General features: G+C 42.2%; 1 protein-coding gene across 1 annotated transcript; it reads left to right on the top strand.

Annotated features, from left to right (window-relative positions):
• LOC124028202 (caskin-1-like) lies at positions 1-26,042 on the top strand (the record flags this gene model as incomplete). Its single annotated transcript, XM_046340312.1, has 5 exons — positions 1-77; positions 11,996-12,103; positions 12,528-12,629; positions 15,445-15,583; positions 25,642-26,042. Coding segments are annotated over 5 exons (827 nt in total), but the record flags the coding sequence as incomplete, so codon positions are not given.
• Between the last annotated feature and the right edge of the window lie 245 nt (positions 26,043-26,287).

Consider the following 26,287-nt stretch of genomic DNA (forward strand, 5'->3'; position numbering starts at 1 on the left):
CTGCTGCTAAGAGTCCATCTGGTTGTCCTCCTCAAGAACAGCGCTCCTTTGATCGCAAAGCAGAGGCAGATGTGAAGGTGAGGTCTGTGTGTGTGTGTGTGTGTGTGTGTGTGTGTGTGTGTGTGTGTGTGTGTGTGTGTGTGTGTGTGTGTGTGTGTGTGTGTGTGTGTGTGTGTGTGTGTGTGTGTGTGTGTGTGTGTGTGTGTGTGTGTGTGTGTGTGTGTGTGAGTTTGTGTGTGTTGTCTTTTTTTTTGCTGTTTCAGTTTATTGTTTCTGCTTCCTGAAGCTTCCCTCCATCATTCAGTGGCTTGGAATGTGTTGCTGTTCGCTTTGTGTGTGTGTGTCTGTGTGGCTGTGTGTGTGTGTGTCTGTGTGTCTGTGTGTCTGTGTGTGTGTGTGTCTGTGTGTCTGTGTGTGTGCCTGTTTGTCTGAATGTGTTGCTGTTCGCTGGATATTTGTTCTCAGGACGTATCACAGAGGAAGCCATGGTTAACACCCCCTACTCTAACAATAAGAGAGTCAGGACACCGTGGTTAACACCCCTACTCTAACAATAAGAGAGTCAGGACACCCCTACTCTAACAATAAGAGAGTCAGGACACCGTGGTTAACACCCCTACTCTAACAATAAGAGAGTCAGGACACCCCTACTCTAACAATAAGAGAGTCAGGACACCGTGGTTAACACCCCCTACTCTAACAATAAGAGAGTCAGGACACCCCTACTCTAACAATAAGAGAGTCAGGACACCGTGGTTAACACCCCTACTCTAACAATAAGAGAGTCAGGACACCGTGGTTAACACCCCTACTCTAACAATAAGAGAGTCAGGACACCCCTACTCTAACAATAAGAGAGTCAGGACACCGTGGTTAACACCCCTACTCTAACAATAAGAGAGTCAGGACACCGTGGTTAACACCCCTACTCTAACAATAAGAGAGTCAGGACACCGTGGTTAACACCCCTACTCTAACAATAAGAGAGACAGGACACCCCTACTCTAACAATAAGAGAGTCAGGACACCGTGGTTAACACCCCTACTCTAACAATAAGAGAGTCAGGACACCCCTACTCTAACAATAAGAGAGACTGGACACCCCTACTCTAACAATAAGAGAGTCGGGACACCGTGGTTAACACCCCTACTCTAACAATAAGAGAGACAGGACACCCCTACTCTAACAATAAGAGAGTCAGGACACCGTGGTTAACACCCCTACTCTAACAATAAGAGAGTCAGGACACCCTTACTCTAACAATAAGAGAGTCAGGACACCGTGGTTAACAACCCTACTCTAACAATAAGAGAGTCAGGACACCCCTACTCTAACAATAAGAGAGTCAGGACACCGTGGTTAACACCCCCTACTCTAACAATAAGAGAGTCAGGACACCGTGGTTAACACCCCCTACTCTAACAATAAGAGAGTCAGGACACCGTGGTTAACACCCCCTACTCTAACAATAAGAGAGTCAGGACACCCCTACTCTAACAATAAGAGAGACAGGACACCCCTACTCTAACAATAAGAGAGTCAGGACACCGTGGTTAACACCCCCTACTCTAACAATAAGAGAGTCAGGACACCGTGGTTAACACCCCCTACTCTAACAATAAGAGAGTCAGGACACCCCTACTCTAACAATAAGAGAGTCAGGACACCGTGGTTAACACCCCTACTCTAACAATAAGAGAGACAGGACACCGTGGTTAACACCCCCTACTCTAACAATAAGAGAGTCAGGACACCGTGGTTAACACCCCTACTCTAACAATAAGAGAGTCAGGACACCGTGGTTAACACCCCTACTCTAACAATAAGAGAGACAGGACACCCCTACTCTAACAATAAGAGAGTCAGGACACCCCTACTCTAACAATAAGAGAGACAGGACACCGTGGTTAACACCCCTACTCTAACAATAAGAGAGTCAGGACACCGTGGTGAACACCACTACTCTATCAATAAGAGAGTCAGGACACCGTGGTTAACACCCCTACTCTAACAATAAGAGAGTCAGGACACCGTGGTTAACACCCCCTACTCTAAAAATAAGAGAGTCAGGACACCCCTACTCTAACAATAAGAGAGTCAGGACACCCCTACTCTAACAATAAGAGAGTCAGGACACCGTGGTTAACACCCCCTACTCTAACAATAAGAGAGACAGGACACCCCTACTCTAACAATAAGAGAGTCAGGACACCGTGGTTAACACCCCCTACTCTAACAATAAGAGAGACAGGACACCGTGGTTAACACCCCTACTCTAACAATAAGAGAGACAGGACACCGTGGTTAACACCCCCTACTCTAACAATAAGAGAGTCAGGACACCGTGGTTAACACCCCTACTCTAACAATAAGAGAGTCAGGACACCGTGGTTAACACCCCTACTCTAACAATAAGAGAGACAGGACACCCCTACTCTAACAATAAGAGAGTCAGGACACCCCTACTCTAACAATAAGAGAGACAGGACACCGTGGTTAACACCCCTACTCTAACAATAAGAGAGTCAGGACACCGTGGTGAACACCACTACTCTATCAATAAGAGAGACAGGACACCCCTACTCTAACAATAAGAGAGACAGGACACCCCTACTCTAACAATAAGAGAGTCAGGACACCGTGGTTAACACCCCTACTCTAACAATAAGAGAGTCAGGACACCCCTACTCTAACAATAAGAGAGTCAGGACACCCCTACTCTAACAATAAGAGAGTCAGGACACCGTGGTTAACACCCCTACTCTAACAATAAGAGAGTCAGGACACCGTGGTTAACACCCCTACTCTAACAATAAGAGAGTCAGGACACCGTGGTTAACACCCCTACTCTAACAATAAGAGAGTCAGGACACCGTGGTTAACACCCCTACTCTAACAATAAGAGAGTCAGGACACCCCTACTCTAACAATAAGAGAGACAGGACACCCCTACTCTAACAATAAGAGAGTCAGGACACCGTGGTTAACACCCCTACTCTAACAATAAGAGAGTCAGGACACCCCTACTCTAACAATAAGAGAGTCAGGACACCCCTACTCTAACAATAAGAGAGTCAGGACACCGTGGTTAACACCCCTACTCTAACAATAAGAGAGTCAGGACACCGTGGTTAACACCCCTACTCTAACAATAAGAGAGTCAGGACACCGTGGTTAACACCCCTACTCTAACAATAAGAGAGTCAGGACACCCCACTCTAACAATAAGAGAGTCAGGACACCCCTACTCTAACAATAAGAGAGTCAGGACACCGTGGTTAACACCCCTACTCTAACAATAAGAGAGTCAGGACACCGTGGTTAACACCCCTACTCTAACAATAAGAGAGTCAGGACACCCCTACTCTAACAATAAGAGAGTCAGGACACCCCTACTCTAACAATAAGAGAGTCAGGACACCGTGGTTAACACCCCCTGCTCTAACAATAAGAGAGTCAGGACACCGTGGTTAACACCCCTACTCTAACAATAAGAGAGTCAGGACACCCCTACTCTAACAATAAGAGAGTCAGGACACCCCTACTCTAACAATAAGAGAGTCAGGACACCCCCTACTCTAACAATAAGAGAGTCAGGACACCGTGGTTAACACCCCTACTCTAACAATAAGAGAGTCAGGACACCCCTACTCTAACAATAAGAGAGTCAGGACACCCCCTACTCTAACAATAAGAGAGTCAGGACACCGTGGTTAACACCCCTACTCTAACAATAAGAGAGTCAGGACACCGTGGTTAACACCCCTACTCTAACAATAAGAGAGTCAGGACACCCCTACTCTAACAATAAGAGAGACAGGACACCCCTACTCTAACAATAAGAGAGACAGGACACCGTGGTTAACACCCCTACTCTAACAATAAGAGAGTCAGGACACCCCTACTCTAACAATAAGAGAGACAGGACACCCCTACTCTAACAATAAGAGAGACAGGACACTGTGGTTAACACCCCTACTCTAACAATAAGAGAGTCAGGACACCGTGGTTAACACCCCTACTCTAACAATAAGAGAGTCAGGACACCCTACTCTAACAATAAGAGAGTCAGGACACCCCCTACTCTAATAATAAGAGAGTCAGGACACCGTGGTTAACACCCCCTACTCTAACAATAAGAGAGACAGGACACCGTGGTTAACACCCCCTACTCTAACAATAAGAGAGTCAGGACACCCCTACTCTAACAATAAGAGAGTCAGGACACCCCTACTCTAACAATAAGAGAGTCAGGACACCCCTACTCTAACAATAAGAGAGTCAGGACACCGTGGTTAACACCCCTACTCTAACAATAAGAGAGACAGGACACCCCTACTCTAACAATAAGAGAGACAGGACACCGTGGTTAACACCCCTACTCTAACAATAAGAGAGTCAGGACACCGTGGTTAACACCCCTACTCTAACAATAAGAGAGACAGGTTATTAACACCCCTACTCTAACAATAAGAGAGTCAGGACACCGTGGTTAACACCCCTACTCTAACAATAAGAGAGACAGGACACCCTACTCTAACAATAAGAGAGTCAGGACACCGTGGTTAACACCCCTACTCTAACAATAAGAGAGTCAGGACACCCCTACTCTAACAATAAGAGAGACTGGACACCCCTACTCTAACAATAAGAGAGTCAGGACACCGTGGTTAACACCCCTACACTAACAATAAGAGAGTCAGGACACCCTTACTCTAACAATAAGAGAGTCAGGACACCGTGGTTAACACCCCTACTCTAACAATAAGAGAGACAGGACACCGTGGTTAACACCCCTACTCTAACAATAAGAGAGTCAGGACACCCTTACTCTAACAATAAGAGAGTCAGGACACCCCTACTCTAACAATAAGAGAGTCAGGACACCCCCTACTCTAACAATAAGAGAGTCAGGACACCGTGGTTAACACCCCTACTCTAACAATAAGAGAGTCAGGACACCCCTACTCTAACAATAAGAGAGTCAGGACACCCCCTACTCTAACAATAAGAGAGTCAGGACACCGTGGTTAACACCCCTACTCTAACAATAAGAGAGTCAGGACACCGTGGTTAACACCCCTACTCTAACAATAAGAGAGTCAGGACACCCCTACTCTAACAATAAGAGAGACAGGACACCCCTACTCTAACAATAAGAGAGACAGGACACCGTGGTTAACACCCCTACTCTAACAATAAGAGAGTCAGGACACCCCTACTCTAACAATAAGAGAGACAGGACACCCCTACTCTAACAATAAGAGAGACAGGACACTGTGGTTAACACCCCTACTCTAACAATAAGAGAGTCAGGACACCGTGGTTAACACCCCTACTCTAACAATAAGAGAGTCAGGACACCCCTACTCTAACAATAAGAGAGTCAGGACACCCCCTACTCTAATAATAAGAGAGTCAGGACACCGTGGTTAACACCCCCTACTCTAACAATAAGAGAGACAGGACACCGTGGTTAACACCCCCTACTCTAACAATAAGAGAGTCAGGACACCCCTACTCTAACAATAAGAGAGTCAGGACACCCCTACTCTAACAATAAGAGAGTCAGGACACCCCTACTCTAACAATAAGAGAGTCAGGACACCGTGGTTAACACCCCTACTCTAACAATAAGAGAGACAGGACACCCCTACTCTAACAATAAGAGAGACAGGACACCGTGGTTAACACCCCTACTCTAACAATAAGAGAGTCAGGACACCGTGGTTAACACCCCTACTCTAACAATAAGAGAGACAGGACACCGTTATTAACACCCCTACTCTAACAATAAGAGAGTCAGGACACCGTGGTTAACACCCCCTACTCTAACAATAAGAGAGACAGGACACCCCTACTCTAACAATAAGAGAGTCAGGACACCGTGGTTAACACCCCTACTCTAACAATAAGAGAGTCAGGACACCCCTACTCTAACAATAAGAGAGACTGGACACCCCTACTCTAACAATAAGAGAGTCAGGACACCGTGGTTAACACCCCTACACTAACAATAAGAGAGTCAGGACACCCTTACTCTAACAATAAGAGAGTCAGGACACCGTGGTTAACACCCCTACTCTAACAATAAGAGAGACAGGACACCGTGGTTAACACCCCTACTCTAACAATAAGAGAGTCAGGACACCCTTACTCTAACAATAAGAGAGTCAGGACACCGTGGTTAACACCCCTACTCTAACAATAAGAGAGTCAGGACACCCCTACTCTAACAATAAGAGAGTCAGGACACCGTGGTTAACACCCCCTACTCTAACAATAAGAGAGTCAGGACACCGTGGTTAACACCCCCTACTCTAACAATAAGAGAGTCAGGACACAGTGGTTAACACCCCCTACTCTAACAATAAGAGAGTCAGGACACCCCTACTCTAACAATAAGAGAGACAGGACACCCCTACTCTAACAATAAGAGAGTCAGGACACCGTGGTTAACACCCCCTACTCTAACAATAAGAGAGACAGGACACCCCTACTCTAACAATAAGAGAGTCAGGACACCGTGGTTAACACCCCCTACTCTAACAATAAGAGAGACAGGACACCGTGGTTAACACCCCCTACTCTAACAATAAGAGAGACAGGACACCGTGGTTAACACCCCTACTCTAACAATAAGAGAGACAGGACACCGTGGTTAACACCCCCTACTCTAACAATAAGAGAGTCAGGACACCGTGGTTAACACCCCTACTCTAACAATAAGAGAGTCAGGACACCGTGGTTAACACCCCTACTCTAACAATAAGAGAGACAGGACACCCCTACTCTAACAATAAGAGAGTCAGGACACCCCTACTCTAACAATAAGAGAGACAGGACACTGTGGTTAACACCCCTACTCTAACAATAAGAGAGTCAGGACACCGTGGTTAACACCCCTACTCTATCAATAAGAGAGACAGGACACCCCTACTCTAACAATAAGAGAGACAGGACACCCCTACTCTAACAATAAGAGAGTCAGGACACCGTGGTTAACACCCCTACTCTAACAATAAGAGAGTCGGGACACCGTGGTTAACACCCCTACTCTAACAATAAGAGAGTCAGGACACCGTGGTTAACACCCCTACTCTAACAATAAGAGAGTCAGGACACCGTGGTTAACACCCCTACTCTAACAATAAGAGAGTCAGGACACCCCTACTCTAACAATAAGAGAGTCAGGACACCCTACTCTAACAATAAGAGAGTCAGGACACCGTGGTTAACACCCCTACTCTAACAATAAGAGAGTCAGGACACCGTGGTTAACACCCCTACTCTAACAATAAGAGAGTCAGGACACCGTGGTTAACACCCCTACTCTAACAATAAGAGAGTCAGGACACCCCTACTCTAACAATAAGAGAGTCAGGACACCCCTACTCTAACAATAAGTGAGTCAGGACACCGTGGTTAACACCCCTACTCTAACAATAAGAGAGTCAGGACACCGTGGTTAACACCCCTACTCTAACAATAAGAGAGTCAGGACACCCCTACTCTAACAATAAGAGAGTCAGGACACCCCTACTCTAACAATAAGAGAGACAGGACACCGTGGTTAACACCCCCTACTCTAACAATAATAGAGTCAGGACACCGTGGTTAACACCCCTACTCTAACAATAAGAGAGTCAGGACACCCCTACTCTAACAATAAGAGAGTCAGGACACCCCTACTCTAACAATAAGAGAGTCAGGACACCCCCTACTCTAACAATAAGAGAGTCAGGACACCGTGGTTAACACCCCTACTCTAACAATAAGAGAGTCAGGACACCGTGGTTAACACCCCCTACTCTAACAATAAGAGAGTCAGGACACCCCTACTCTAACAATAAGAGAGACAGGACACCATGGTTAACACCCCTACTCTAACAATAAGAGAGACAGGACACCCCCTACTCTAACAATAAGAGAGTCAGGACACCGTGGTTAACACCCCTACTCTAACAATAAGAGAGTCAGGACACCCCTACTCTAACAATAAGAGAGACAGGACACCCCTACTCTAACAATAAGAGAGTCAGGACACCGTGGTTAACACCCCCTACTCTAACAATAAGAGAGTCAGGACACCGTGGTTAACACCCCTACTCTAACAATAAGAGAGTCAGGACACCCCTACTCTAACAATAAGAGAGTCAGGACACCCCTACTCTAACAATAAGAGAGTCAGGACACCCCTACTCTAACAATAAGAGAGACAGGACACCGTGGTTAACACCCCTACTCTAACAATAAGAGAGACAGGACACCGTGGTTAACACCCCTACTCTAACAATAAGAGAGTCAGGACACCCCTACTCTAACAATAAGAGAGTCAGGACACCCCTACTCTAACAATAAGAGAGTCAGGACACCGTGGTTAACACCCCTACTCTAACAATAAGAGAGACAGGACACCGTGGTTAACACCCCCTACTCTAACAATAAGAGAGTCAGGACACTGTGGTTAACACCCCTACTCTAACAATAAGAGAGTCAGGACACCGTGGTTAACACCCCCTACTCTAACAATAAGAGAGTCAGGACACCGTGGTTAACACCCCTACTCTAACAATAAGAGAGTCAGGACACCGTGGTTAACACCCCTACTCTAACAATAAGAGAGTCAGGACACCGTGGTTAACACCCCTACTCTAACAATAAGAGAGTCAGGACACCCCTACTCTAACAATAAGAGAGTCAGGACACCCCTACTCTAACAATAAGAGAGTCAGGACACCCCTACTCTAACAATAAGAGAGACAGGACACCGTGGTTAACACCCCTACTCTAACAATAAGAGAGACAGGACACCGTGGTTAACACCCCTACTCTAACAATAAGAGAGTCAGGACACCCCTACTCTAACAATAAGAGAGTCAGGACACCCCTACTCTAACAATAAGAGAGTCAGGACACCGTGGTTAACACCCCTACTCTAACAATAAGAGAGTCAGGACACCGTGGTTAACACCCCTACTCTAACAATAAGAGAGACAGGACACCGTGGTTAACACCCCCTACTCTAACAATAAGAGAGTCAGGACACTGTGGTTAACACCCCTACTCTAACAATAAGAGAGTCAGGACACCGTGGTTAACACCCCCTACTCTAACAATAAGAGAGTCAGGACACCGTGGTTAACACCCCTACTCTAACAATAAGAGAGTCAGGACACCGTGGTTAACACCCCTACTCTAACAATAAGAGAGTCAGGACACCGTGGTTAACACCCCTACTCTAACAATAAGAGAGTCAGGACACCCCTACTCTAACAATAAGAGAGTCAGGACACCCCTACTCTAACAATAAGAGAGTCAGGACACCGTGGTTAACACCCCTACTCTAACAATAAGAGAGTCAGGACACCGTGGTTAACACCCCTACTCTAACAATAAGAGAGTCAGGACACCCCTACTCTAACAATAAGAGAGTCAGGACACCCCCTACTCTAACAATAAGAGAGTCAGGACACCGTGGTTAACACCCCTACTCTAACAATAAGAGAGTCAGGACACCATGGTTAACACCCCCTACTCTAACAATAAGAGAGTCAGGACACCCCTACTCTAACAATAAGAGAGACAGGACACCGTGGTTAACACCCCTACTCTAACAATAAGAGAGTCAGGACACCCCTACTCTAACAATAAGAGAGTCGGGACACCGTGGTTAACACCCCTACTCTAACAATAAGAGAGACAGGACACCCCCTACTCTAACAATAAGAGAGTCAGGACACCGTGGTTAACACCCCTACTCTAACAATAAGAGAGACAGGACACCCCCTACTCTAACAATAAGAGAGTCAGGACACCCCTACTCTAACAATAAGAGAGTCAGGACACCCCTACTCTAACAATAAGAGAGACAGGACACCGTGGTTAACACCCCTACTCTAACAATAAGAGAGACAGGACACCGTGGTTAACACCCCCTACTCTAACAATAAGAGAGTCAGGACACTGTGGTTAACACCCCCTACTCTAACAATAAGAGAGTCAGGACACCCCTACTCTAACAATAAGAGAGTCAGGACACCGTGGTTAACACCCCCTACTCTAACAATAAGAGAGACAGGACACCCCTACTCTAACAATAAGAGAGTCAGGACACCCCTACTCTAACAATAAGAGAGTCAGGACACCCCTACTCTAACAATAAGAGCCATGGGATCTTTAGTGACCACAGAGAGTCAGGACACCCGTTTAACGTCCCATCAGAAAGATGTAGTTAGATGCAATGACTGTAAAAAGAATGGACAAAGCCATCGATCATGTGACCCCATCCTATGGGAAGAGTCAGTAACGTATTTGAAGAACAGGGTTTTTTCACTTCCTGAACTAGAGTCTCATGGATACAGAACATGTGCAGTTAGTCCTCATTCAGTAAGTGACCCCTCTCATTGAGTAACTCCAGTTGAAGGCCGACCAGGGTACTGCAAGCTGCCATTAGCAGCTACAATTACCCTTACAACTTATGCTGTGTGTACAATTTCTTAATAACCGGTTCAAGGACATACTTCTGGTGTATTAGAAGCAATATTTGGTACCGTGATAATTTTTAAAAATGAAGATTGCCATTTTTCCGTTCACTATAAGTGTTTTCTACTAACAAGGCCTGCAATACTGCGGTCGGGCTTGAACCTCCGTGGCTTCAACGAGAGGCGGCAGTTGTTCTCCCCCTGGTTAGATGGCATCTCTACTGCCCCCTGGGGGTAAAGGATGTCAGTCTAACCCTAACAACCAATCACTGAGCTGAGCTGTGTCACCTGACCTCACAGAGACATACAGAGCCTCTGGACTCCCTCCTCCCTCCCCCACCCTGTTCTAGAACTCTGGTATCTATGTTCTAGAGCTCTGAGAATATTCTGTGTTCTAGAACGATGAGAGTGTTCGGCTGAAGAGCTCTGAGAATGCTGATAGTTCTAGTCTTCAGTGTGTGTTCTACAATGTAGAGCTGAGTGTGTGTTCTACAGTGTGGAGCTGAGTGTGTGTTCTAGAGTGTTCTAGAGCTAAATGTGTGTTCTATAGTTGAGTGTGTGTTCTACAGTGTTCTAGAGCAGAGTGTGTGTTCTGCAATGTAGAGCTGAGTGTGTGTTCTACAGTGTGGAGCTGAGTGTGTGTTCTAGAGTGTTCTAGAGCTAAATGTGTGTTCTATAGTTGAGTGTGTGTTCTACAGTGTTCTAGAGCAGAGTGTGTGTTCTACAGTGTATAGCTGTGTGTGTTCTATAGTGTTCTAGAGCTGAGTGTGTGTTCTAGATTGTTCTAGAGCTGAGTGTGTGTCTACAGTGTTCTAGAGCTGATTGTGTATTCTACAGTGTTCTATAGCAGAGTGTGTGTTCTACAGTGTAGAGCTGTGTGTGTTCTATAGTGTTCTAGAGCTGAGTGTGTGTTCTAGATTGTTCTAGAGCTGAGTGTGTGTTCTACAGTGTTCTAGACCTGAGTGTGTGTTCTACAGTGTTCTAGAGCTGAGTGTGTGTTCTACAGTGTAGAGCTGTGTGTGTTCTAGATTGTTCTAGAGCTGAGTGTGTGTTCTAGAGCTGAGTGTGTGTTCTACAGTGTTCTAGATCTGAGTATGTGTCCTACAGTGTAGAGCTGAGTGTATGTCCTACAGTGTAGAGCTGAGTGTGTTTTCTAGAGCTGATTGTGTGTTCTACAGTGTTCTAGATCTGAGTATGTGTTCTACAGTGTAGAGCTGAGTGTGTGTTCTAGAGCTGAGTGTGTGTTCTACAGTGTTCTAGATCTGAGTATGTGTTCTACAGTGTAGAGCTGAGTGTATGTCCTACAGTGTAGAGCTGAGTGTATGTCCTACAGTGTAGAGCTGAGTGTGTGTTCTACAGTGTTCTCGAGCTGAGTGTGTGTTCTACAGTGTAGAGCTGTGTGTGTTCTAGATTGTTCTAGAGCTGTGTGTGTGTTCTAGAGCTGAGTGTGTGTTCTACAGTGTAGAGCTGAGTGTATGTTCTAGAACAATGAGAGTGTTCTGTGTTCTAGAGTGAGGCAGTAGTGACCTGGTTGACTGAGTGTCAGCTGCAGTTCTACACCACTCACCTCCTCACCGCTGGCTATGACCTAGACACCATAGGCCACATGACCCCCGAGGTAAGATGACCTCTGACCCCTACACCACGTGTCATCCCAACCTCTACCCCGGCATCCCGTATGTCCTATCTGTGGGGGCGTGGCCTCCTCCTGACCCCTGACCTGGTGATGTCATCATGACCCTCCTGTCTCTGTGACCTCTGACCCACTCTGAGTTGTCTGCCAATCACGCATCACTATTATTTACCGCTTCATTTGCATAAAGCTAATGTTTATTCATGTACATCAGTGAGGTGTGAGAGAGGATGAGCGTGTGTTAACTGTGTGTGTGTGTGTGTGTGTGTGTGTGTGTGTGTGTGTGTGTGTGTGTGTGTGTGTGTGTGTGTGTGTGTGTGTGTGTGTGTGTGTGTGTGTGTGTGTGTGTGTGTGTGTGTGTGTGTGTGTGTGTGTGTGTGTGTGTGTGTGTGTGTGTGTGTGTGTGCAGGACCTGACAGCGATCGGTGTAACTAAACCAGGCCATCGTAAGAAGATGACATCAGAGATCAGCAAACTGCCGTCTGGTGACTGGCTACCTGACCACAAACCAGTAAGAACACATTCCGAGCCTTTACAGACACAATATGTCTGAAGACACACGTTGAAGACTCCATGGGCCATACCAATATTAATGAGGATACTCTGGGCCATACCAATATTAATGAGGATACTCTGGGCCATACCAATATTAATGAGGATACTCTGGGCCATACCAATATTAATGAGGATACTCTGGGCCATACCAATATTAATGAGGATACTCTGGGCCATACCAATATTAATGAGGATACTCTGGGCCACACCAATATTAATGAGGATACTCTGGGCCATACCAATATTAATGAGGATACACTGGGCCATACCAATATTAATGAGGATACTCTGGGCCATACCAATATTAATGAGGATACTCTGGGCCATACCAATATTAATGAGGATACTCTGGGCCAATATTAATGAGGATACTCTGAGCCATACCAATATTAATGAGGATACTCTGGGGCATACCAATATTAATGAGGATACTCTGGGCCATACCAATATTAATGAGGATACTTTGGGCCACACCAATATTAATGAGGATACTCTGGGCCATACCAATATTAATGAGGATACACTGGGCCATACCAATATTAATGAGGATACTCTGGGCCATACCAATATTAATGAGGATACTCTGGGCCATACCAATATTAATGAGGATACTCTGGGCCAATATTAATAAGGATACTCTGGGCCGTACCAATATTAATGAGGATACTCTGGGCCAATATTAATGAGGATACACTGGGCCATACCAATATTAATGAGGATACTCTGGGGCATACCAATATTAATGAGGATACTCTGGGCCATACCAATATTAATGAGGATACTCTGGGCCATACCAATATTAATGAGGATACTCTGGGCCATACCAATATTAATGAGGATACTCTGGGCCATACCAATATTAATGAGGATACTCTGGGCCATACCAATATTAATGAGGATATTCTGGTCCATACCAATATTAATGAGGATACTCTGGGCCATACCAATATTAATGAGGATACTCTGGGCCATACCAATATTAATGAGGATATTCTGGGCCATACCAATATTAATGAGGATACTCTGGGCCATACCAATATTAATGAGGATATTCTGGGCCATACCAATATTAATGAGGATATTCTGGGCCATACCAATATTAATGAGGATACACTGGGCCATACCAATATTAATGAGGATACTCTGGGCCATACCAATATTAATGAGGATACTCTGGGCCATACCAATATTAATGAGGATACTCTGGGCCAATATTAATAAGGATACTCTGGGCCGTACCAATATTAATGAGGATACTCTGGGCCAATATTAATGAGGATACACTGGGCCATACCAATATTAATGAGGATACTCTGGGGCATACCAATATTAATGAGGATACTCTGGGCCATACCAATATTAATGAGGATACTCTGGGCCATACCAATATTAATGAGGATACTCTGGGCCATACCAATATTAATGAGGATACTCTGGGCCATACCAATATTAATGAGGATACTCTGGGCCATACCAATATTAATGAGGATATTCTGGTCCATACCAATATTAATGAGGATACTCTGGGCCATACCAATATTAATGAGGATACTCTGGGCCATACCAATATTAATGAGGATATTCTGGGCCATACCAATATTAATGAGGATACTCTGGGCCATACCAATATTAATGAGGATATTCTGGGCCATACCAATATTAATGAGGATATTCTGGGCCATACCAATATTAATGAGGATATTCCGGGCCATACCAATATTAATGAGGATACTCTGGGCCATATCAATATTAATGAGGATACTCTGGGCCATACCAATATTAATGAGGATACTCTGGGCCATACCAATATTAATGAGGATACTCTGGGCCATACCAATATTAATGAGGATACTCTGGGCCATACCAATATTAATGAGGATACTCTGGGCCATACCAATATTAATGAGGATACTCTGGGCCATACCAATATTAATGAGGATACTCTGGGCCATACCAATATTAGTGAGGATACTCTGGGCCATACCAATATTAATGAGGATACTCTGGGCCATACCAATATTAATGAGGATACTCTGGGCCATACCAATATTAATGAGGATACTCTGGGCCATATCAATATTAATGAGGATACTCTGGGCCATACCAATATTAATGAGGATACTCTGGGCCATACCAATATTAATGAGGATACTCTGGGCCATACCAATATTAATGAGGATACTCTGGGCCATACCAATATTAATGAGGATACTCTGGGCCACACCAATATTAATGAGGATACTCTGGGCCATACCAATATTAATGAGGATACACTGGGCCATACTGATATTAATGAGGATACTCTGGGCCATACCAATATCAATGAGGATACTCTGGGCCATACCAATATTAATGAGGATACTCTGGGCCATACCAATATTAATGAGGATACTCTGGGCCAATATTAATGAGCATACTCTGAGCCATACCAATATTAATGAGGATACTCTGGGGCATACCAATATTAATGAGGATACTCTGGGCCATACAAATATTAATGAGGATATTCTGGGCCATACTGATATTAATGATACTGATATTAATGAGGATATTACCAATATTATACATTTGAGTAATCATACTAAATACATATGAACACATGTGTATATGTCCTAATATCTGTGTGTGTGTGTGTGTGTGTGTGTGTGTGTGTGTGTGTGTGTGTGTGTGTGTGTGTGTGTGTGTGTGTGTGTGTGTGTGTGTGTGTGTGTGTGTGTGTGTGTGTGTGTGTGTGTGTGTGTGTGTGTGTGTGTGTGTGTGTGTGTGTATAGGCCAGCCTGGCAGAGTGGTTGTCAGCGATTGGGCTGAACCAGTACTACCAGGTTCTGGTGCAAAATGGATATGACAACATCGACTTCATCACTGAGATCAGCTGGGAGGACCTGAAGGAGATTGGCATCACCAAGCTGGGTAGGACACACGGGAGATAGACATCACCAAGCTGGTAGGAGATAGACATCACCAAGCTGGTAGGAGATAGACATCACCAAGCTGGTAGGAGATAGACATCACCAAGCTGGGTAGGACACACGGGAGATAGACATCACCAAGCTGGTAGGAGATAGACATCACCAAGCTGGTAGGAGATAGACATCACCAAGCTGGTAGGAGATTGGCATCACCAAGCTGGGTAGGACACACGGGAGATAGACATCACCAAGCTGGTAGGAGATAGACATCACCAAGCTGGTAGGAGATAGACATCGCCAAGCTGGTAGGAGATAGACATCGCCAAGCTGGTAGGAGATAGACATCACCAAGCTGGTAGGAGATAGACATCACCAAGCTGGTAGGAGATAGACATCACCAAGCTGGTAGGAGATAGACTTCACCAAGCTGGTAGGAGATAGACATCACCAAGCTGGTAGGAGATAGACATTACATTACATTTAAGTCATTTAGCAGACGCTCTTATCCAGAGCGACTTACAAATTGGTGCATTCACCTTAAGACATCCAGTGGAACAGTCACTTTACAATAGTGCATCTAAATCTTTTAAGGGGGGGGGATGAGAAGGATTACTTTATCCTATCCTAGGTATTCCTTATAGACATCACCAAGCTGGTAGGAGATAGACATCACCAAGCTGGTAGGAGATAGACATCACCAAACTGGTAGGAGATAGACATCGCCAAGCTGGTAGGAGATAGACATCGCCAAGCTGGTAGGAGATAGACATCACCAAGCTGGTAGGAGATAGACATCACCAAGCTGGTAGGAGATAGACATCACCAAGCTGGTAGGAGATAGACATCACCAAGCTGGTAGGAGATTGGCATCACCAAGCTGGGTAGGACACACGGGAGATAGACATCACCAAGCTGGTAGGAGATAGACATCACCAAGCTGGTAGGAGATAGACATCACCAAGCTGGTAGGAGATAGACTTCACCAAGCTGGTAGGAGATAGACATCACCAAGCTGGTAGGAGATAGACATCACCAAGCTGGTAGGAGATAGACATCACCAAGCTGGTAGGAGATAGACATTACATTACATTTAAGTCATTTAGCAGACGCTCTTATCCAGAGCGACTTACAAATTGGTGCATTCACCTTAAGACATCCAGTGGAACAGTCACTTTACAATAGTGCATCTAAATCTTTTAAGGGGGGGGGGGTGAGAAGGATTACTTTATCCTATCCTAGGTATTCCTTATAGACATCACCAAGCTGGTAGGAGATAGACATCACCAAGCTGGTAGGAGATAGACATCGCCAAGCTGGTAGGAGATAGACATCACCAAGCTGGTAGGAGATAGACATCACCAAGCTGGTAGGAGATAGACATCACCAAGCTGGGTAGCTTGAAAGGTTCTAGATACATGGACACAGGGAGACAGATTATCAGAGATGTTCTAAAGGACACAGAGAGACAGATTATCAGAGATATATTAAAGGACATAGAGAGACAGATTATCAGAGATATATTAAAGGACACAGAGAGACAGATTATCAGAGATATATTAAAGGACACAGAGAGACAGATTATCAGAGATATATTAAAGGACACAGAGAGACAGATTATCAGAGATGTTCTAAAGGACACAGAGAGACAGATTATCAGAGATGTTCTAAAGGACACAGAGAGACAGATAATCAGAGATATATTAAAGGACACAGAGAGACAGATTATCAGAGATATATTAAAGGACACAGAGAGACAGATTATCAGAGATGTTCTAAAGGAGACAGATTATCAGAGATATATTAAAGGACACAGAGAGACAGATTATCAGAGATATATTAAAGGACACAGAGAGACAGATTATCAGAGATATATTAAAGGACACAGAGAGACAGATTATCAGAGATATATTAAAGGACACAGAGAGACAGATTATCAGAGATATATTAAAGGACACAGAGAGACAGATTATCAGAGATGTTTTAAAGGAGACAGATTATCAGAGATATATTAAAGGACACAGAGAGACAGATTATCAGAGATATATTAAAGGACACAGAGAGACAGATTATCAGAGATGTTCTAAAGGACACAGAGAGACAGATTATCAGAGATGTTCTAAAGGACACAGAGAGACAGATAATCAGAGATATATTAAAGGACACAGAGAGACAGATTATCAGAGATATATTAAAAGACACAGAGAGACAGATTATCAGAGATGTTCTAAAGGAGACAGATTATCAGAGATATATTAAAGGACACAGAGAGACAGATTATCAGAGATGTTTTAAAGGAGACAGATTATCAGATATATATTAAAGGACACAGAGAGACAGATTATCAGAGATATATTAAAGGACACAGAGAGACAGATTATCAGAGATGTTCTAAAGGACACAGAGAGACAGATAATCAGAGATGTTCTAAAGGACACAGAGAGACAGATTATCAGAGATATATTAAAGGACACAGAGAGACAGATTATCAGAGATATATTAAAGGACACAGAGAGACAGATTATCAGAGATGTTTTAAAGGAGACAGATTATCAGAGATATATTAAAGGACACAGAGAGACAGATTATCAGAGATATATTAAAGGACACAGAGAGACAGATTATCAGAGATGTTTTAAAGGAGACAGATTATCAGAGATATATTAAAGGACACAGAGAGACAGATTATCAGATATATATTAAAGGACACAGAGAGACAGATTATCAGAGATATATTAAAGGACACAGAGAGACAGATTATCAGAGATGTTCTAAAGGACACAGAGAGACAGATAATCAGAGATGTTCTAAAGGACACAGAGAGACAGATTATCAGAGATATATTAAAGGACACAGAGAGACAGATTATCAGAGATATATTAAAGGACACAGAGAGACAGATTATCAGAGATGTTTTAAAGGAGACAGATTATCAGAGATATATTAAAGGACACAGAGAGACAGATTATCAGAGATATATTAAAGGACACAGAGAGACAGATTATCAGAGATATATTAAAGGACACAGAGAGACAGATTATCAGAGATATATTAAAGGACACAGAGAGACAGATTATCAGAGATATATTAAAGGACACAGAGAGACAGATTATCAGAGATGTTTTAAAGGACACAGAGAGACAGATTATCAGAGATATATTAAAGGACACAGAGAGACAGATTATCAGAGATATATTAAAGGACACAGAGAGACAGATAATCAGAGATGTTCTAAAGGACACAGAGAGACAGATAATCAGAGATGTTCTAAAGGACACAGAGAGACAGATTATCAGAGATATATTAAAGGACACAGAGAGACAGATTATCAGAGATGTTCTAAAGGACACAGAGAGACAGATAATCAGAGATATATTAAAGGACACAGAGAGACAGATTATCAGAGATATATTAAAGGACACAGAGAGACAGATTATCAGAGATGTTCTAAAGGACACAGAGAGACAGATTATCAGAGATATATTAAAGGACACAGAGAGACAGATTATCAGAGATATATTAAAGGACACAGAGAGACAGATTATCAGAGATGTTTTAAAGGAGACAGATTATCAGAGATATATTAAAGGACACAGAGAGACAGATTATCAGAGATATATTAAAGGACACAGAGAGACAGATTATCAGAGATGTTCTAAAGGACACAGAGAGACAGATTATCAGAGATATATTAAAGGACACAGAGAGACAGATTATCAGAGATGTTTTAAAGGAGACAGATTATCAAAGATATATTAAAGGACACAGAGAGACAGATTATCAGAGATATATTAAAGGACACAGAGAGACAGATTATCAGAGATATATTAAAGGACACAGAGAGACAGATAATCAGAGATATATTAAAGGACACAGAGAGACAGATTATCAGAGATATATTAAAGGACACAGAGAGACAGATTATCAGAGATGTCTTAAAGGACACAGAGAGACAGATTATCAGAGATATATTAAAGGACACAGAGAGACAGATTATCAGAGATATATTAAAGGACACAGAGAGACAGATTATCAGAGATATATTAAAGGACACAGGGAGACAGATTATCAGAGATATATTAAAGGACACAGAGAGACAGATTATCAGAGATGTTCTAAAGGACACAGAGAGACAGATTATCAGAGATATATTAAAGGACACAGAGAGACAGATTATCAGAGATGTTCTAAAGGACACAGAGAGACAGATAATCAGAGATGTTCTAAAGGACACAGAGAGACAGATTATCAGAGATATATTAAAGGACACAGAGAGACAGATTATCAGAGATGTTTTAAAGGAGACAGATTATCAGAGATATATTAAAGGACACAGAGAGACAGATTATCAGATATATATTAAAGGACACAGAGAGACAGATTATCAGAGATATATTAAAGGACACAGAGAGACAGATTATCAGAGATGTTCTAAAGGACACAGAGAGACAGATAATCAGAGATGTTCTAAAGGACACAGAGAGACAGATTATCAGAGATATATTAAAGGACACAGAGAGACAGATTATCAGAGATATATTAAAGGACACAGAGAGACAGATTATCAGAGATGTTTTAAAGGAGACAGATTATCAGAGATATATTAAAGGACACAGAGAGACAGATTATCAGAGATATATTAAAGGACACAGAGAGACAGATTATCAGAGATATATTAAAGGACACAGAGAGACAGATTATCAGAGATATATTAAAGGACACAGAGAGACAGATTATCAGAGATATATTAAAGGACACAGAGAGACAGATTATCAGAGATGTTTTAAAGGACACAGAGAGACAGATTATCAGAGATATATTAAAGGACACAGAGAGACAGATTATCAGAGATATATTAAAGGACACAGAGAGACAGATAATCAGAGATGTTCTAAAGGACACAGAGAGACAGATAATCAGAGATGTTCTAAAGGACACAGAGAGACAGATTATCAGAGATATATTAAAGGACACAGAGAGACAGATTATCAGAGATGTTCTAAAGGACACAGAGAGACAGATAATCAGAGATATATTAAAGGACACAGAGAGACAGATTATCAGAGATGTTCTAAAGGACACAGAGAGACAGATTATCAGAGATGTTCTAAAGGACACAGAGAGACAGATTATCAGAGATATATTAAAGGACATAGAGAGACAGATTATCAGAGATATATTAAAGGACACAGAGAGACAGATTATCAGAGATATATTAAAGGACACAGAGAGACAGATTATCAGAGATATATTAAAGGACACAGAGAGACAGATTATCAGAGATGTTCTAAAGGACACAGAGAGACAGATTATCAGAGATGTTCTAAAGGACACAGAGAGACAGATAATCAGAGATATATTAAAGGACACAGAGAGACAGATTATCATAGATATATTAAAGGACACAGAGAGACAGATTATCAGAGATGTTCTAAAGGAGACAGATTATCAGAGATATATTAAAGGACACAGAGAGACAGATTATCAGAGATATATTAAAGGACACAGAGAGACAGATTATCAGAGATATATTAAAGGACACAGAGAGACAGATTATCAGAGATATATTAAAGGACACAGAGAGACAGATTATCAGAGATATATTAAAGGACACAGAGAGACAGATTATCAGAGATGTTTTAAAGGAGACAGATTATCAGAGATATATTAAAGGACACAGAGAGACAGATTATCAGAGATATATTAAAGGACACAGAGAGACAGATTATCAGAGATGTTCTAAAGGACACAGAGAGACAGATTATCAGAGATGTTCTAAAGGACACAGAGAGACAGATAATCAGAGATATATTAAAGGACACAGAGAGACAGATTATCAGAGATATATTAAAAGACACAGAGAGACAGATTATCAGAGATGTTCTAAAGGAGACAGATTATCAGAGATATATTAAAGGACACAGAGAGACAGATTATCAGAGATGTTTTAAAGGAGACAGATTATCAGATATATATTAAAGGACACAGAGAGACAGATTATCAGAGATATATTAAAGGACACAGAGAGACAGATTATCAGAGATGTTCTAAAGGACACAGAGAGACAGATAATCAGAGATGTTCTAAAGGACACAGAGAGACAGATTATCAGAGATATATTAAAGGACACAGAGAGACAGATTATCAGAGATATATTAAAGGACACAGAGAGACAGATTATCAGATATATATTAAAGGACACAGAGAGACAGATTATCAGAGATATATTAAAGGACACAGAAAGACAGATTATCAGAGATGTTCTAAAGGACACAGAGAGACAGATAATCAGAGATGTTCTAAAGGACACAGAGAGACAGATTATCAGAGATATATTAAAGGACACAGAGAGACAGATTATCAGAGATATATTAAAGGACACAGAGAGACAGATTATCAGAGATGTTTTAAAGGAGACAGATTATCAGAGATATATTAAAGGACACAGAGAGACAGATTATCAGAGATATATTAAAGGACACAGAGAGACAGATTATCAGAGATATATTAAAGGACACAGAGAGACAGATTATCAGAGATATATTAAAGGACACAGAGAGACAGATTATCAGAGATATATTAAAGGACACAGAGAGACAGATTATCAGAGATGTTTTAAAGGACACAGAGAGACAGATTATCAGAGATATATTAAAGGACACAGAGAGACAGATTATCAGAGATATATTAAAGGACACAGAGAGACAGATAATCAGAGATGTTCTAAAGGACACAGAGAGACAGATAATCAGAGATGTTCTAAAGGACACAGAGAGACAGATTATCAGAGATATATTAAAGGACACAGAGAGACAGATTATCAGAGATGTTCTAAAGGACACAGAGAGACAGATAATCAGAGATATATTAAAGGACACAGAGAGACAGATTATCAGAGATATATTAAAGGACACAGAGAGACAGATTATCAGAGATGTTCTAAAGGACACAGAGAGACAGATTATCAGAGATATATTAAAGGACACAGAGAGACAGATTATCAGAGATATATTAAAGGACACAGAGAGACAGATTATCAGAGATGTTTTAAAGGAGACAGATTATCAGAGATATATTAAAGGACACAGAGAGACAGATTATCAGAGATATATTAAAGGACACAGAGAGACAGATTATCAGAGATGTTCTAAAGGACACAGAGAGACAGATTATCAGAGATATATTAAAGGACACAGAGAGACAGATTATCAGAGATGTTTTAAAGGAGACAGATTATCAAAGATATATTAAAGGACACAGAGAGACAGATTATCAGAGATATATTAAAGGACACAGAGAGACAGATTATCAGAGATATATTAAAGGACACAGAGAGACAGATAATCAGAGATATATTAAAGGACACAGAGAGACAGATTATCAGAGATATATTAAAGGACACAGAGAGACAGATTATCAGAGATGTTTTAAAGGACACAGAGAGACAGATTATCAGAGATATATTAAAGGACACAGAGAGACAGATTATCAGAGATATATTAAAGGACACAGAGAGACAGATTATCAGAGATATATTAAAGGACACAGGGAGACAGATTATCAGAGATATATTAAAGGACACAGAGAGACAGATTATCAGAGATGTTCTAAAGGACACAGAGAGACAGATTATCAGAGATATATTAAAGGACACAGAGAGACAGATTATCAGAGATGTTCTAAAGGACACAGAGAGACAGATAATCAGAGATGTTCTAAAGGACACAGAGAGACATATTATCAGAGATATATTAAAGGACACAGAGAGACAGATTATCAGAGATGTTTTAAAGGAGACAGATTATCAGAGATATATTAAAGGACACAGAGAGACAGATTATCAGATATATATTAAAGGACACAGAGAGACAGATTATCAGAGATATATTAAAGGACACAGAGAGACAGATTATCAGAGATGTTCTAAAGGACACAGAGAGACAGATAATCAGAGATGTTCTAAAGGACACAGAGAGACAGATTATCAGAGATATATTAAAGGACACAGAGAGACAGATTATCAGAGATATATTAAAGGACACAGAGAGACAGATTATCAGAGATGTTTTAAAGGAGACAGATTATCAGAGATATATTAAAGGACACAGAGAGACAGATTATCAGAGATATATTAAAGGACACAGAGAGACAGATTATCAGAGATATATTAAAGGACACAGAGAGACAGATTATCAGAGATATATTAAAGGACACAGAGAGACAGATTATCAGAGATATATTAAAGGACACAGAGAGACAGATTATCAGAGATGTTTTAAAGGACACAGAGAGACAGATTATCAGAGATATATTAAAGGACACAGAGAGACAGATTATCAGAGATATATTAAAGGACACAGAGAGACAGATAATCAGAGATGTTCTAAAGGACACAGAGAGACAGATAATCAGAGATGTTCTAAAGGACACAGAGAGACAGATTATCAGAGATATATTAAAGGACACAGAGAGACAGATTATCAGAGATGTTCTAAAGGACACAGAGAGACAGATAATCAGAGATATATTAAAGGACACAGAGAGACAGATTATCAGAGATATATTAAAGGACACAGAGAGACAGATTATCAGAGATGTTCTAAAGGACACAGAGAGACAGATTATCAGAGATATATTAAAGGACACAGAGAGACAGATTATCAGAGATATATTAAAGGACACAGAGAGACAGATTATCAGAGATGTTTTAAAGGAGACAGATTATCAGAGATATATTAAAGGACACAGAGAGACAGATTATCAGAGATATATTAAAGGACACAGAGAGACAGATTATCAGAGATGTTCTAAAGGACACAGAGAGACAGATTATCAGAGATATATTAAAGGACACAGAGAGACAGATTATCAGAGATGTTTTAAAGGAGACAGATTATCAAAGATATATTAAAGGACACAGAGAGACAGATTATCAGAGATATATTAAAGGACACAGAGAGACAGATTATCAGAGATATATTAAAGGACACAGAGAGACAGATAATCAGAGATATATTAAAGGACACAGAGAGACAGATTATCAGAGATATATTAAAGGACACAGAGAGACAGATTATCAGAGATGTTTTAAAGGACACAGAGAGACAGATTATCAGAGATATATTAAAGGACACAGAGAGACAGATTATCAGAGATATATTAAAGGACACAGAGAGACAGATTATCAGAGATATATTAAAGGACACAGGGAGACAGATTATCAGAGATATATTAAAGGACACAGAGAGACAGATTATCAGAGATGTTCTAAAGGACACAGAGAGACAGATTATCAGAGATATATTAAAGGACACAGAGAGACAGATTATCAGAGATGTTCTAAAGGACACAGAGAGACAGATAATCAGAGATGTTCTAAAGGACACAGAGAGACAGATTATCAGAGATATATTAAAGGACACAGAGAGACAGATTATCAGAGATGTTCTAAAGGACACAGAGAGACAGATTATCAGAGATGTTCTAAAGGAGACAGATTATCAGAGATATATTAAAGGACACAGAGAGACAGATTATCAGAGATATATTAAAGGACATAGAGAGACAGATTATCAGAGATGTTCTAAAGGAGACAGATTATCAGAGATATATTAAAGGACATAGAGAGACAGATTATCAGAGATATATTAAAGGACACAGAGAGACAGATTATCAGAGATATATTAAAGGACACAGAGAGACAGATTATCAGAGATGTTCTAAGGGTACCATGTATTAAAGCAATATCAAGACTCCAAACACCCGAGGAACACCTTCAATTTTAGAGGGATGGTTTAGACATCACCAAGCTGGTAGGAGATAGACATCACCAAGCTGGTAGGAGATAGACATCACCAAGCTGGTAGGAGATAGACATCACCAAGCTGGTAGGAGATAGACATCATCAGTCTAACGGCCTCTCTCTGTGTCTCTCTCTCGCTCTGTCTCTGTCTCTCTCAACCTCTCGCTGTGTCTCTCTCGCTCTCGCTCTGTCTCTCTCTCTCTTTCTCTCTCGCTCTCTCTGTTTGTGTCTCTCTCTCTCTCTCTCTTTCTCTCTCTCAGGCCACCAAAAGAAGATGATGTTAGCAGTGAGGAGACTGGGGAAGTTCCAGAGAGGAGAGAGTATCTCTCAGCCTTCTACCCCTCCTTCTGGCTCTACCCCTCCATCTGGCTCCACCCCTCCTTCTGGCTCCACCCCTCCATCCTCCTCCACTCCTCCCCCCTCTACCCCACTCCCCTCCACTGGGAGGGGTCAGAGGCCCCCCCTCACTAAACCCCGGCCAGGGATTGAGTCCCCAACACACACACCCTCCCCACCTCACACTCCCACCAAGACCCACAAGGCTCGAGCCCACCCCTCCACCCAGCCCCCGCCAGCTGATTCGCCAGTCCAAGAAGGGGTGTGTCTGTTCCTTTACTCTGTCTGCCAATGGAGGAGGAGCATCGGCGAACTCACAGCCTGATTGGCTACTCGGGGTGCGAAGCCGATGCCCTCTCGGTTACAGACTTCGCACCGAGATACGCCACGGTCTGCCGCAGCAGCTCGGCTCAACGCTCCGACCCCAATGACGCAACTGTCAACCGCAGCCAATCATCAGTCACGCTGCGGCCCAGGAGGAAAGGCCGGCCCCGACTCCGCCGAAACGGTCGTGTTCCTCCATCTCCGGGGCGACGGGCTGGGGGAGGGGCTGGGGGTAGTAGGGATCAG

The sequence above is a fragment of the Oncorhynchus gorbuscha genome, unplaced genomic scaffold (assembly GCF_021184085.1).
Source record: "Oncorhynchus gorbuscha isolate QuinsamMale2020 ecotype Even-year unplaced genomic scaffold, OgorEven_v1.0 Un_scaffold_3840, whole genome shotgun sequence".
Lineage (NCBI taxonomy): Eukaryota > Metazoa > Chordata > Actinopteri > Salmoniformes > Salmonidae > Oncorhynchus > Oncorhynchus gorbuscha.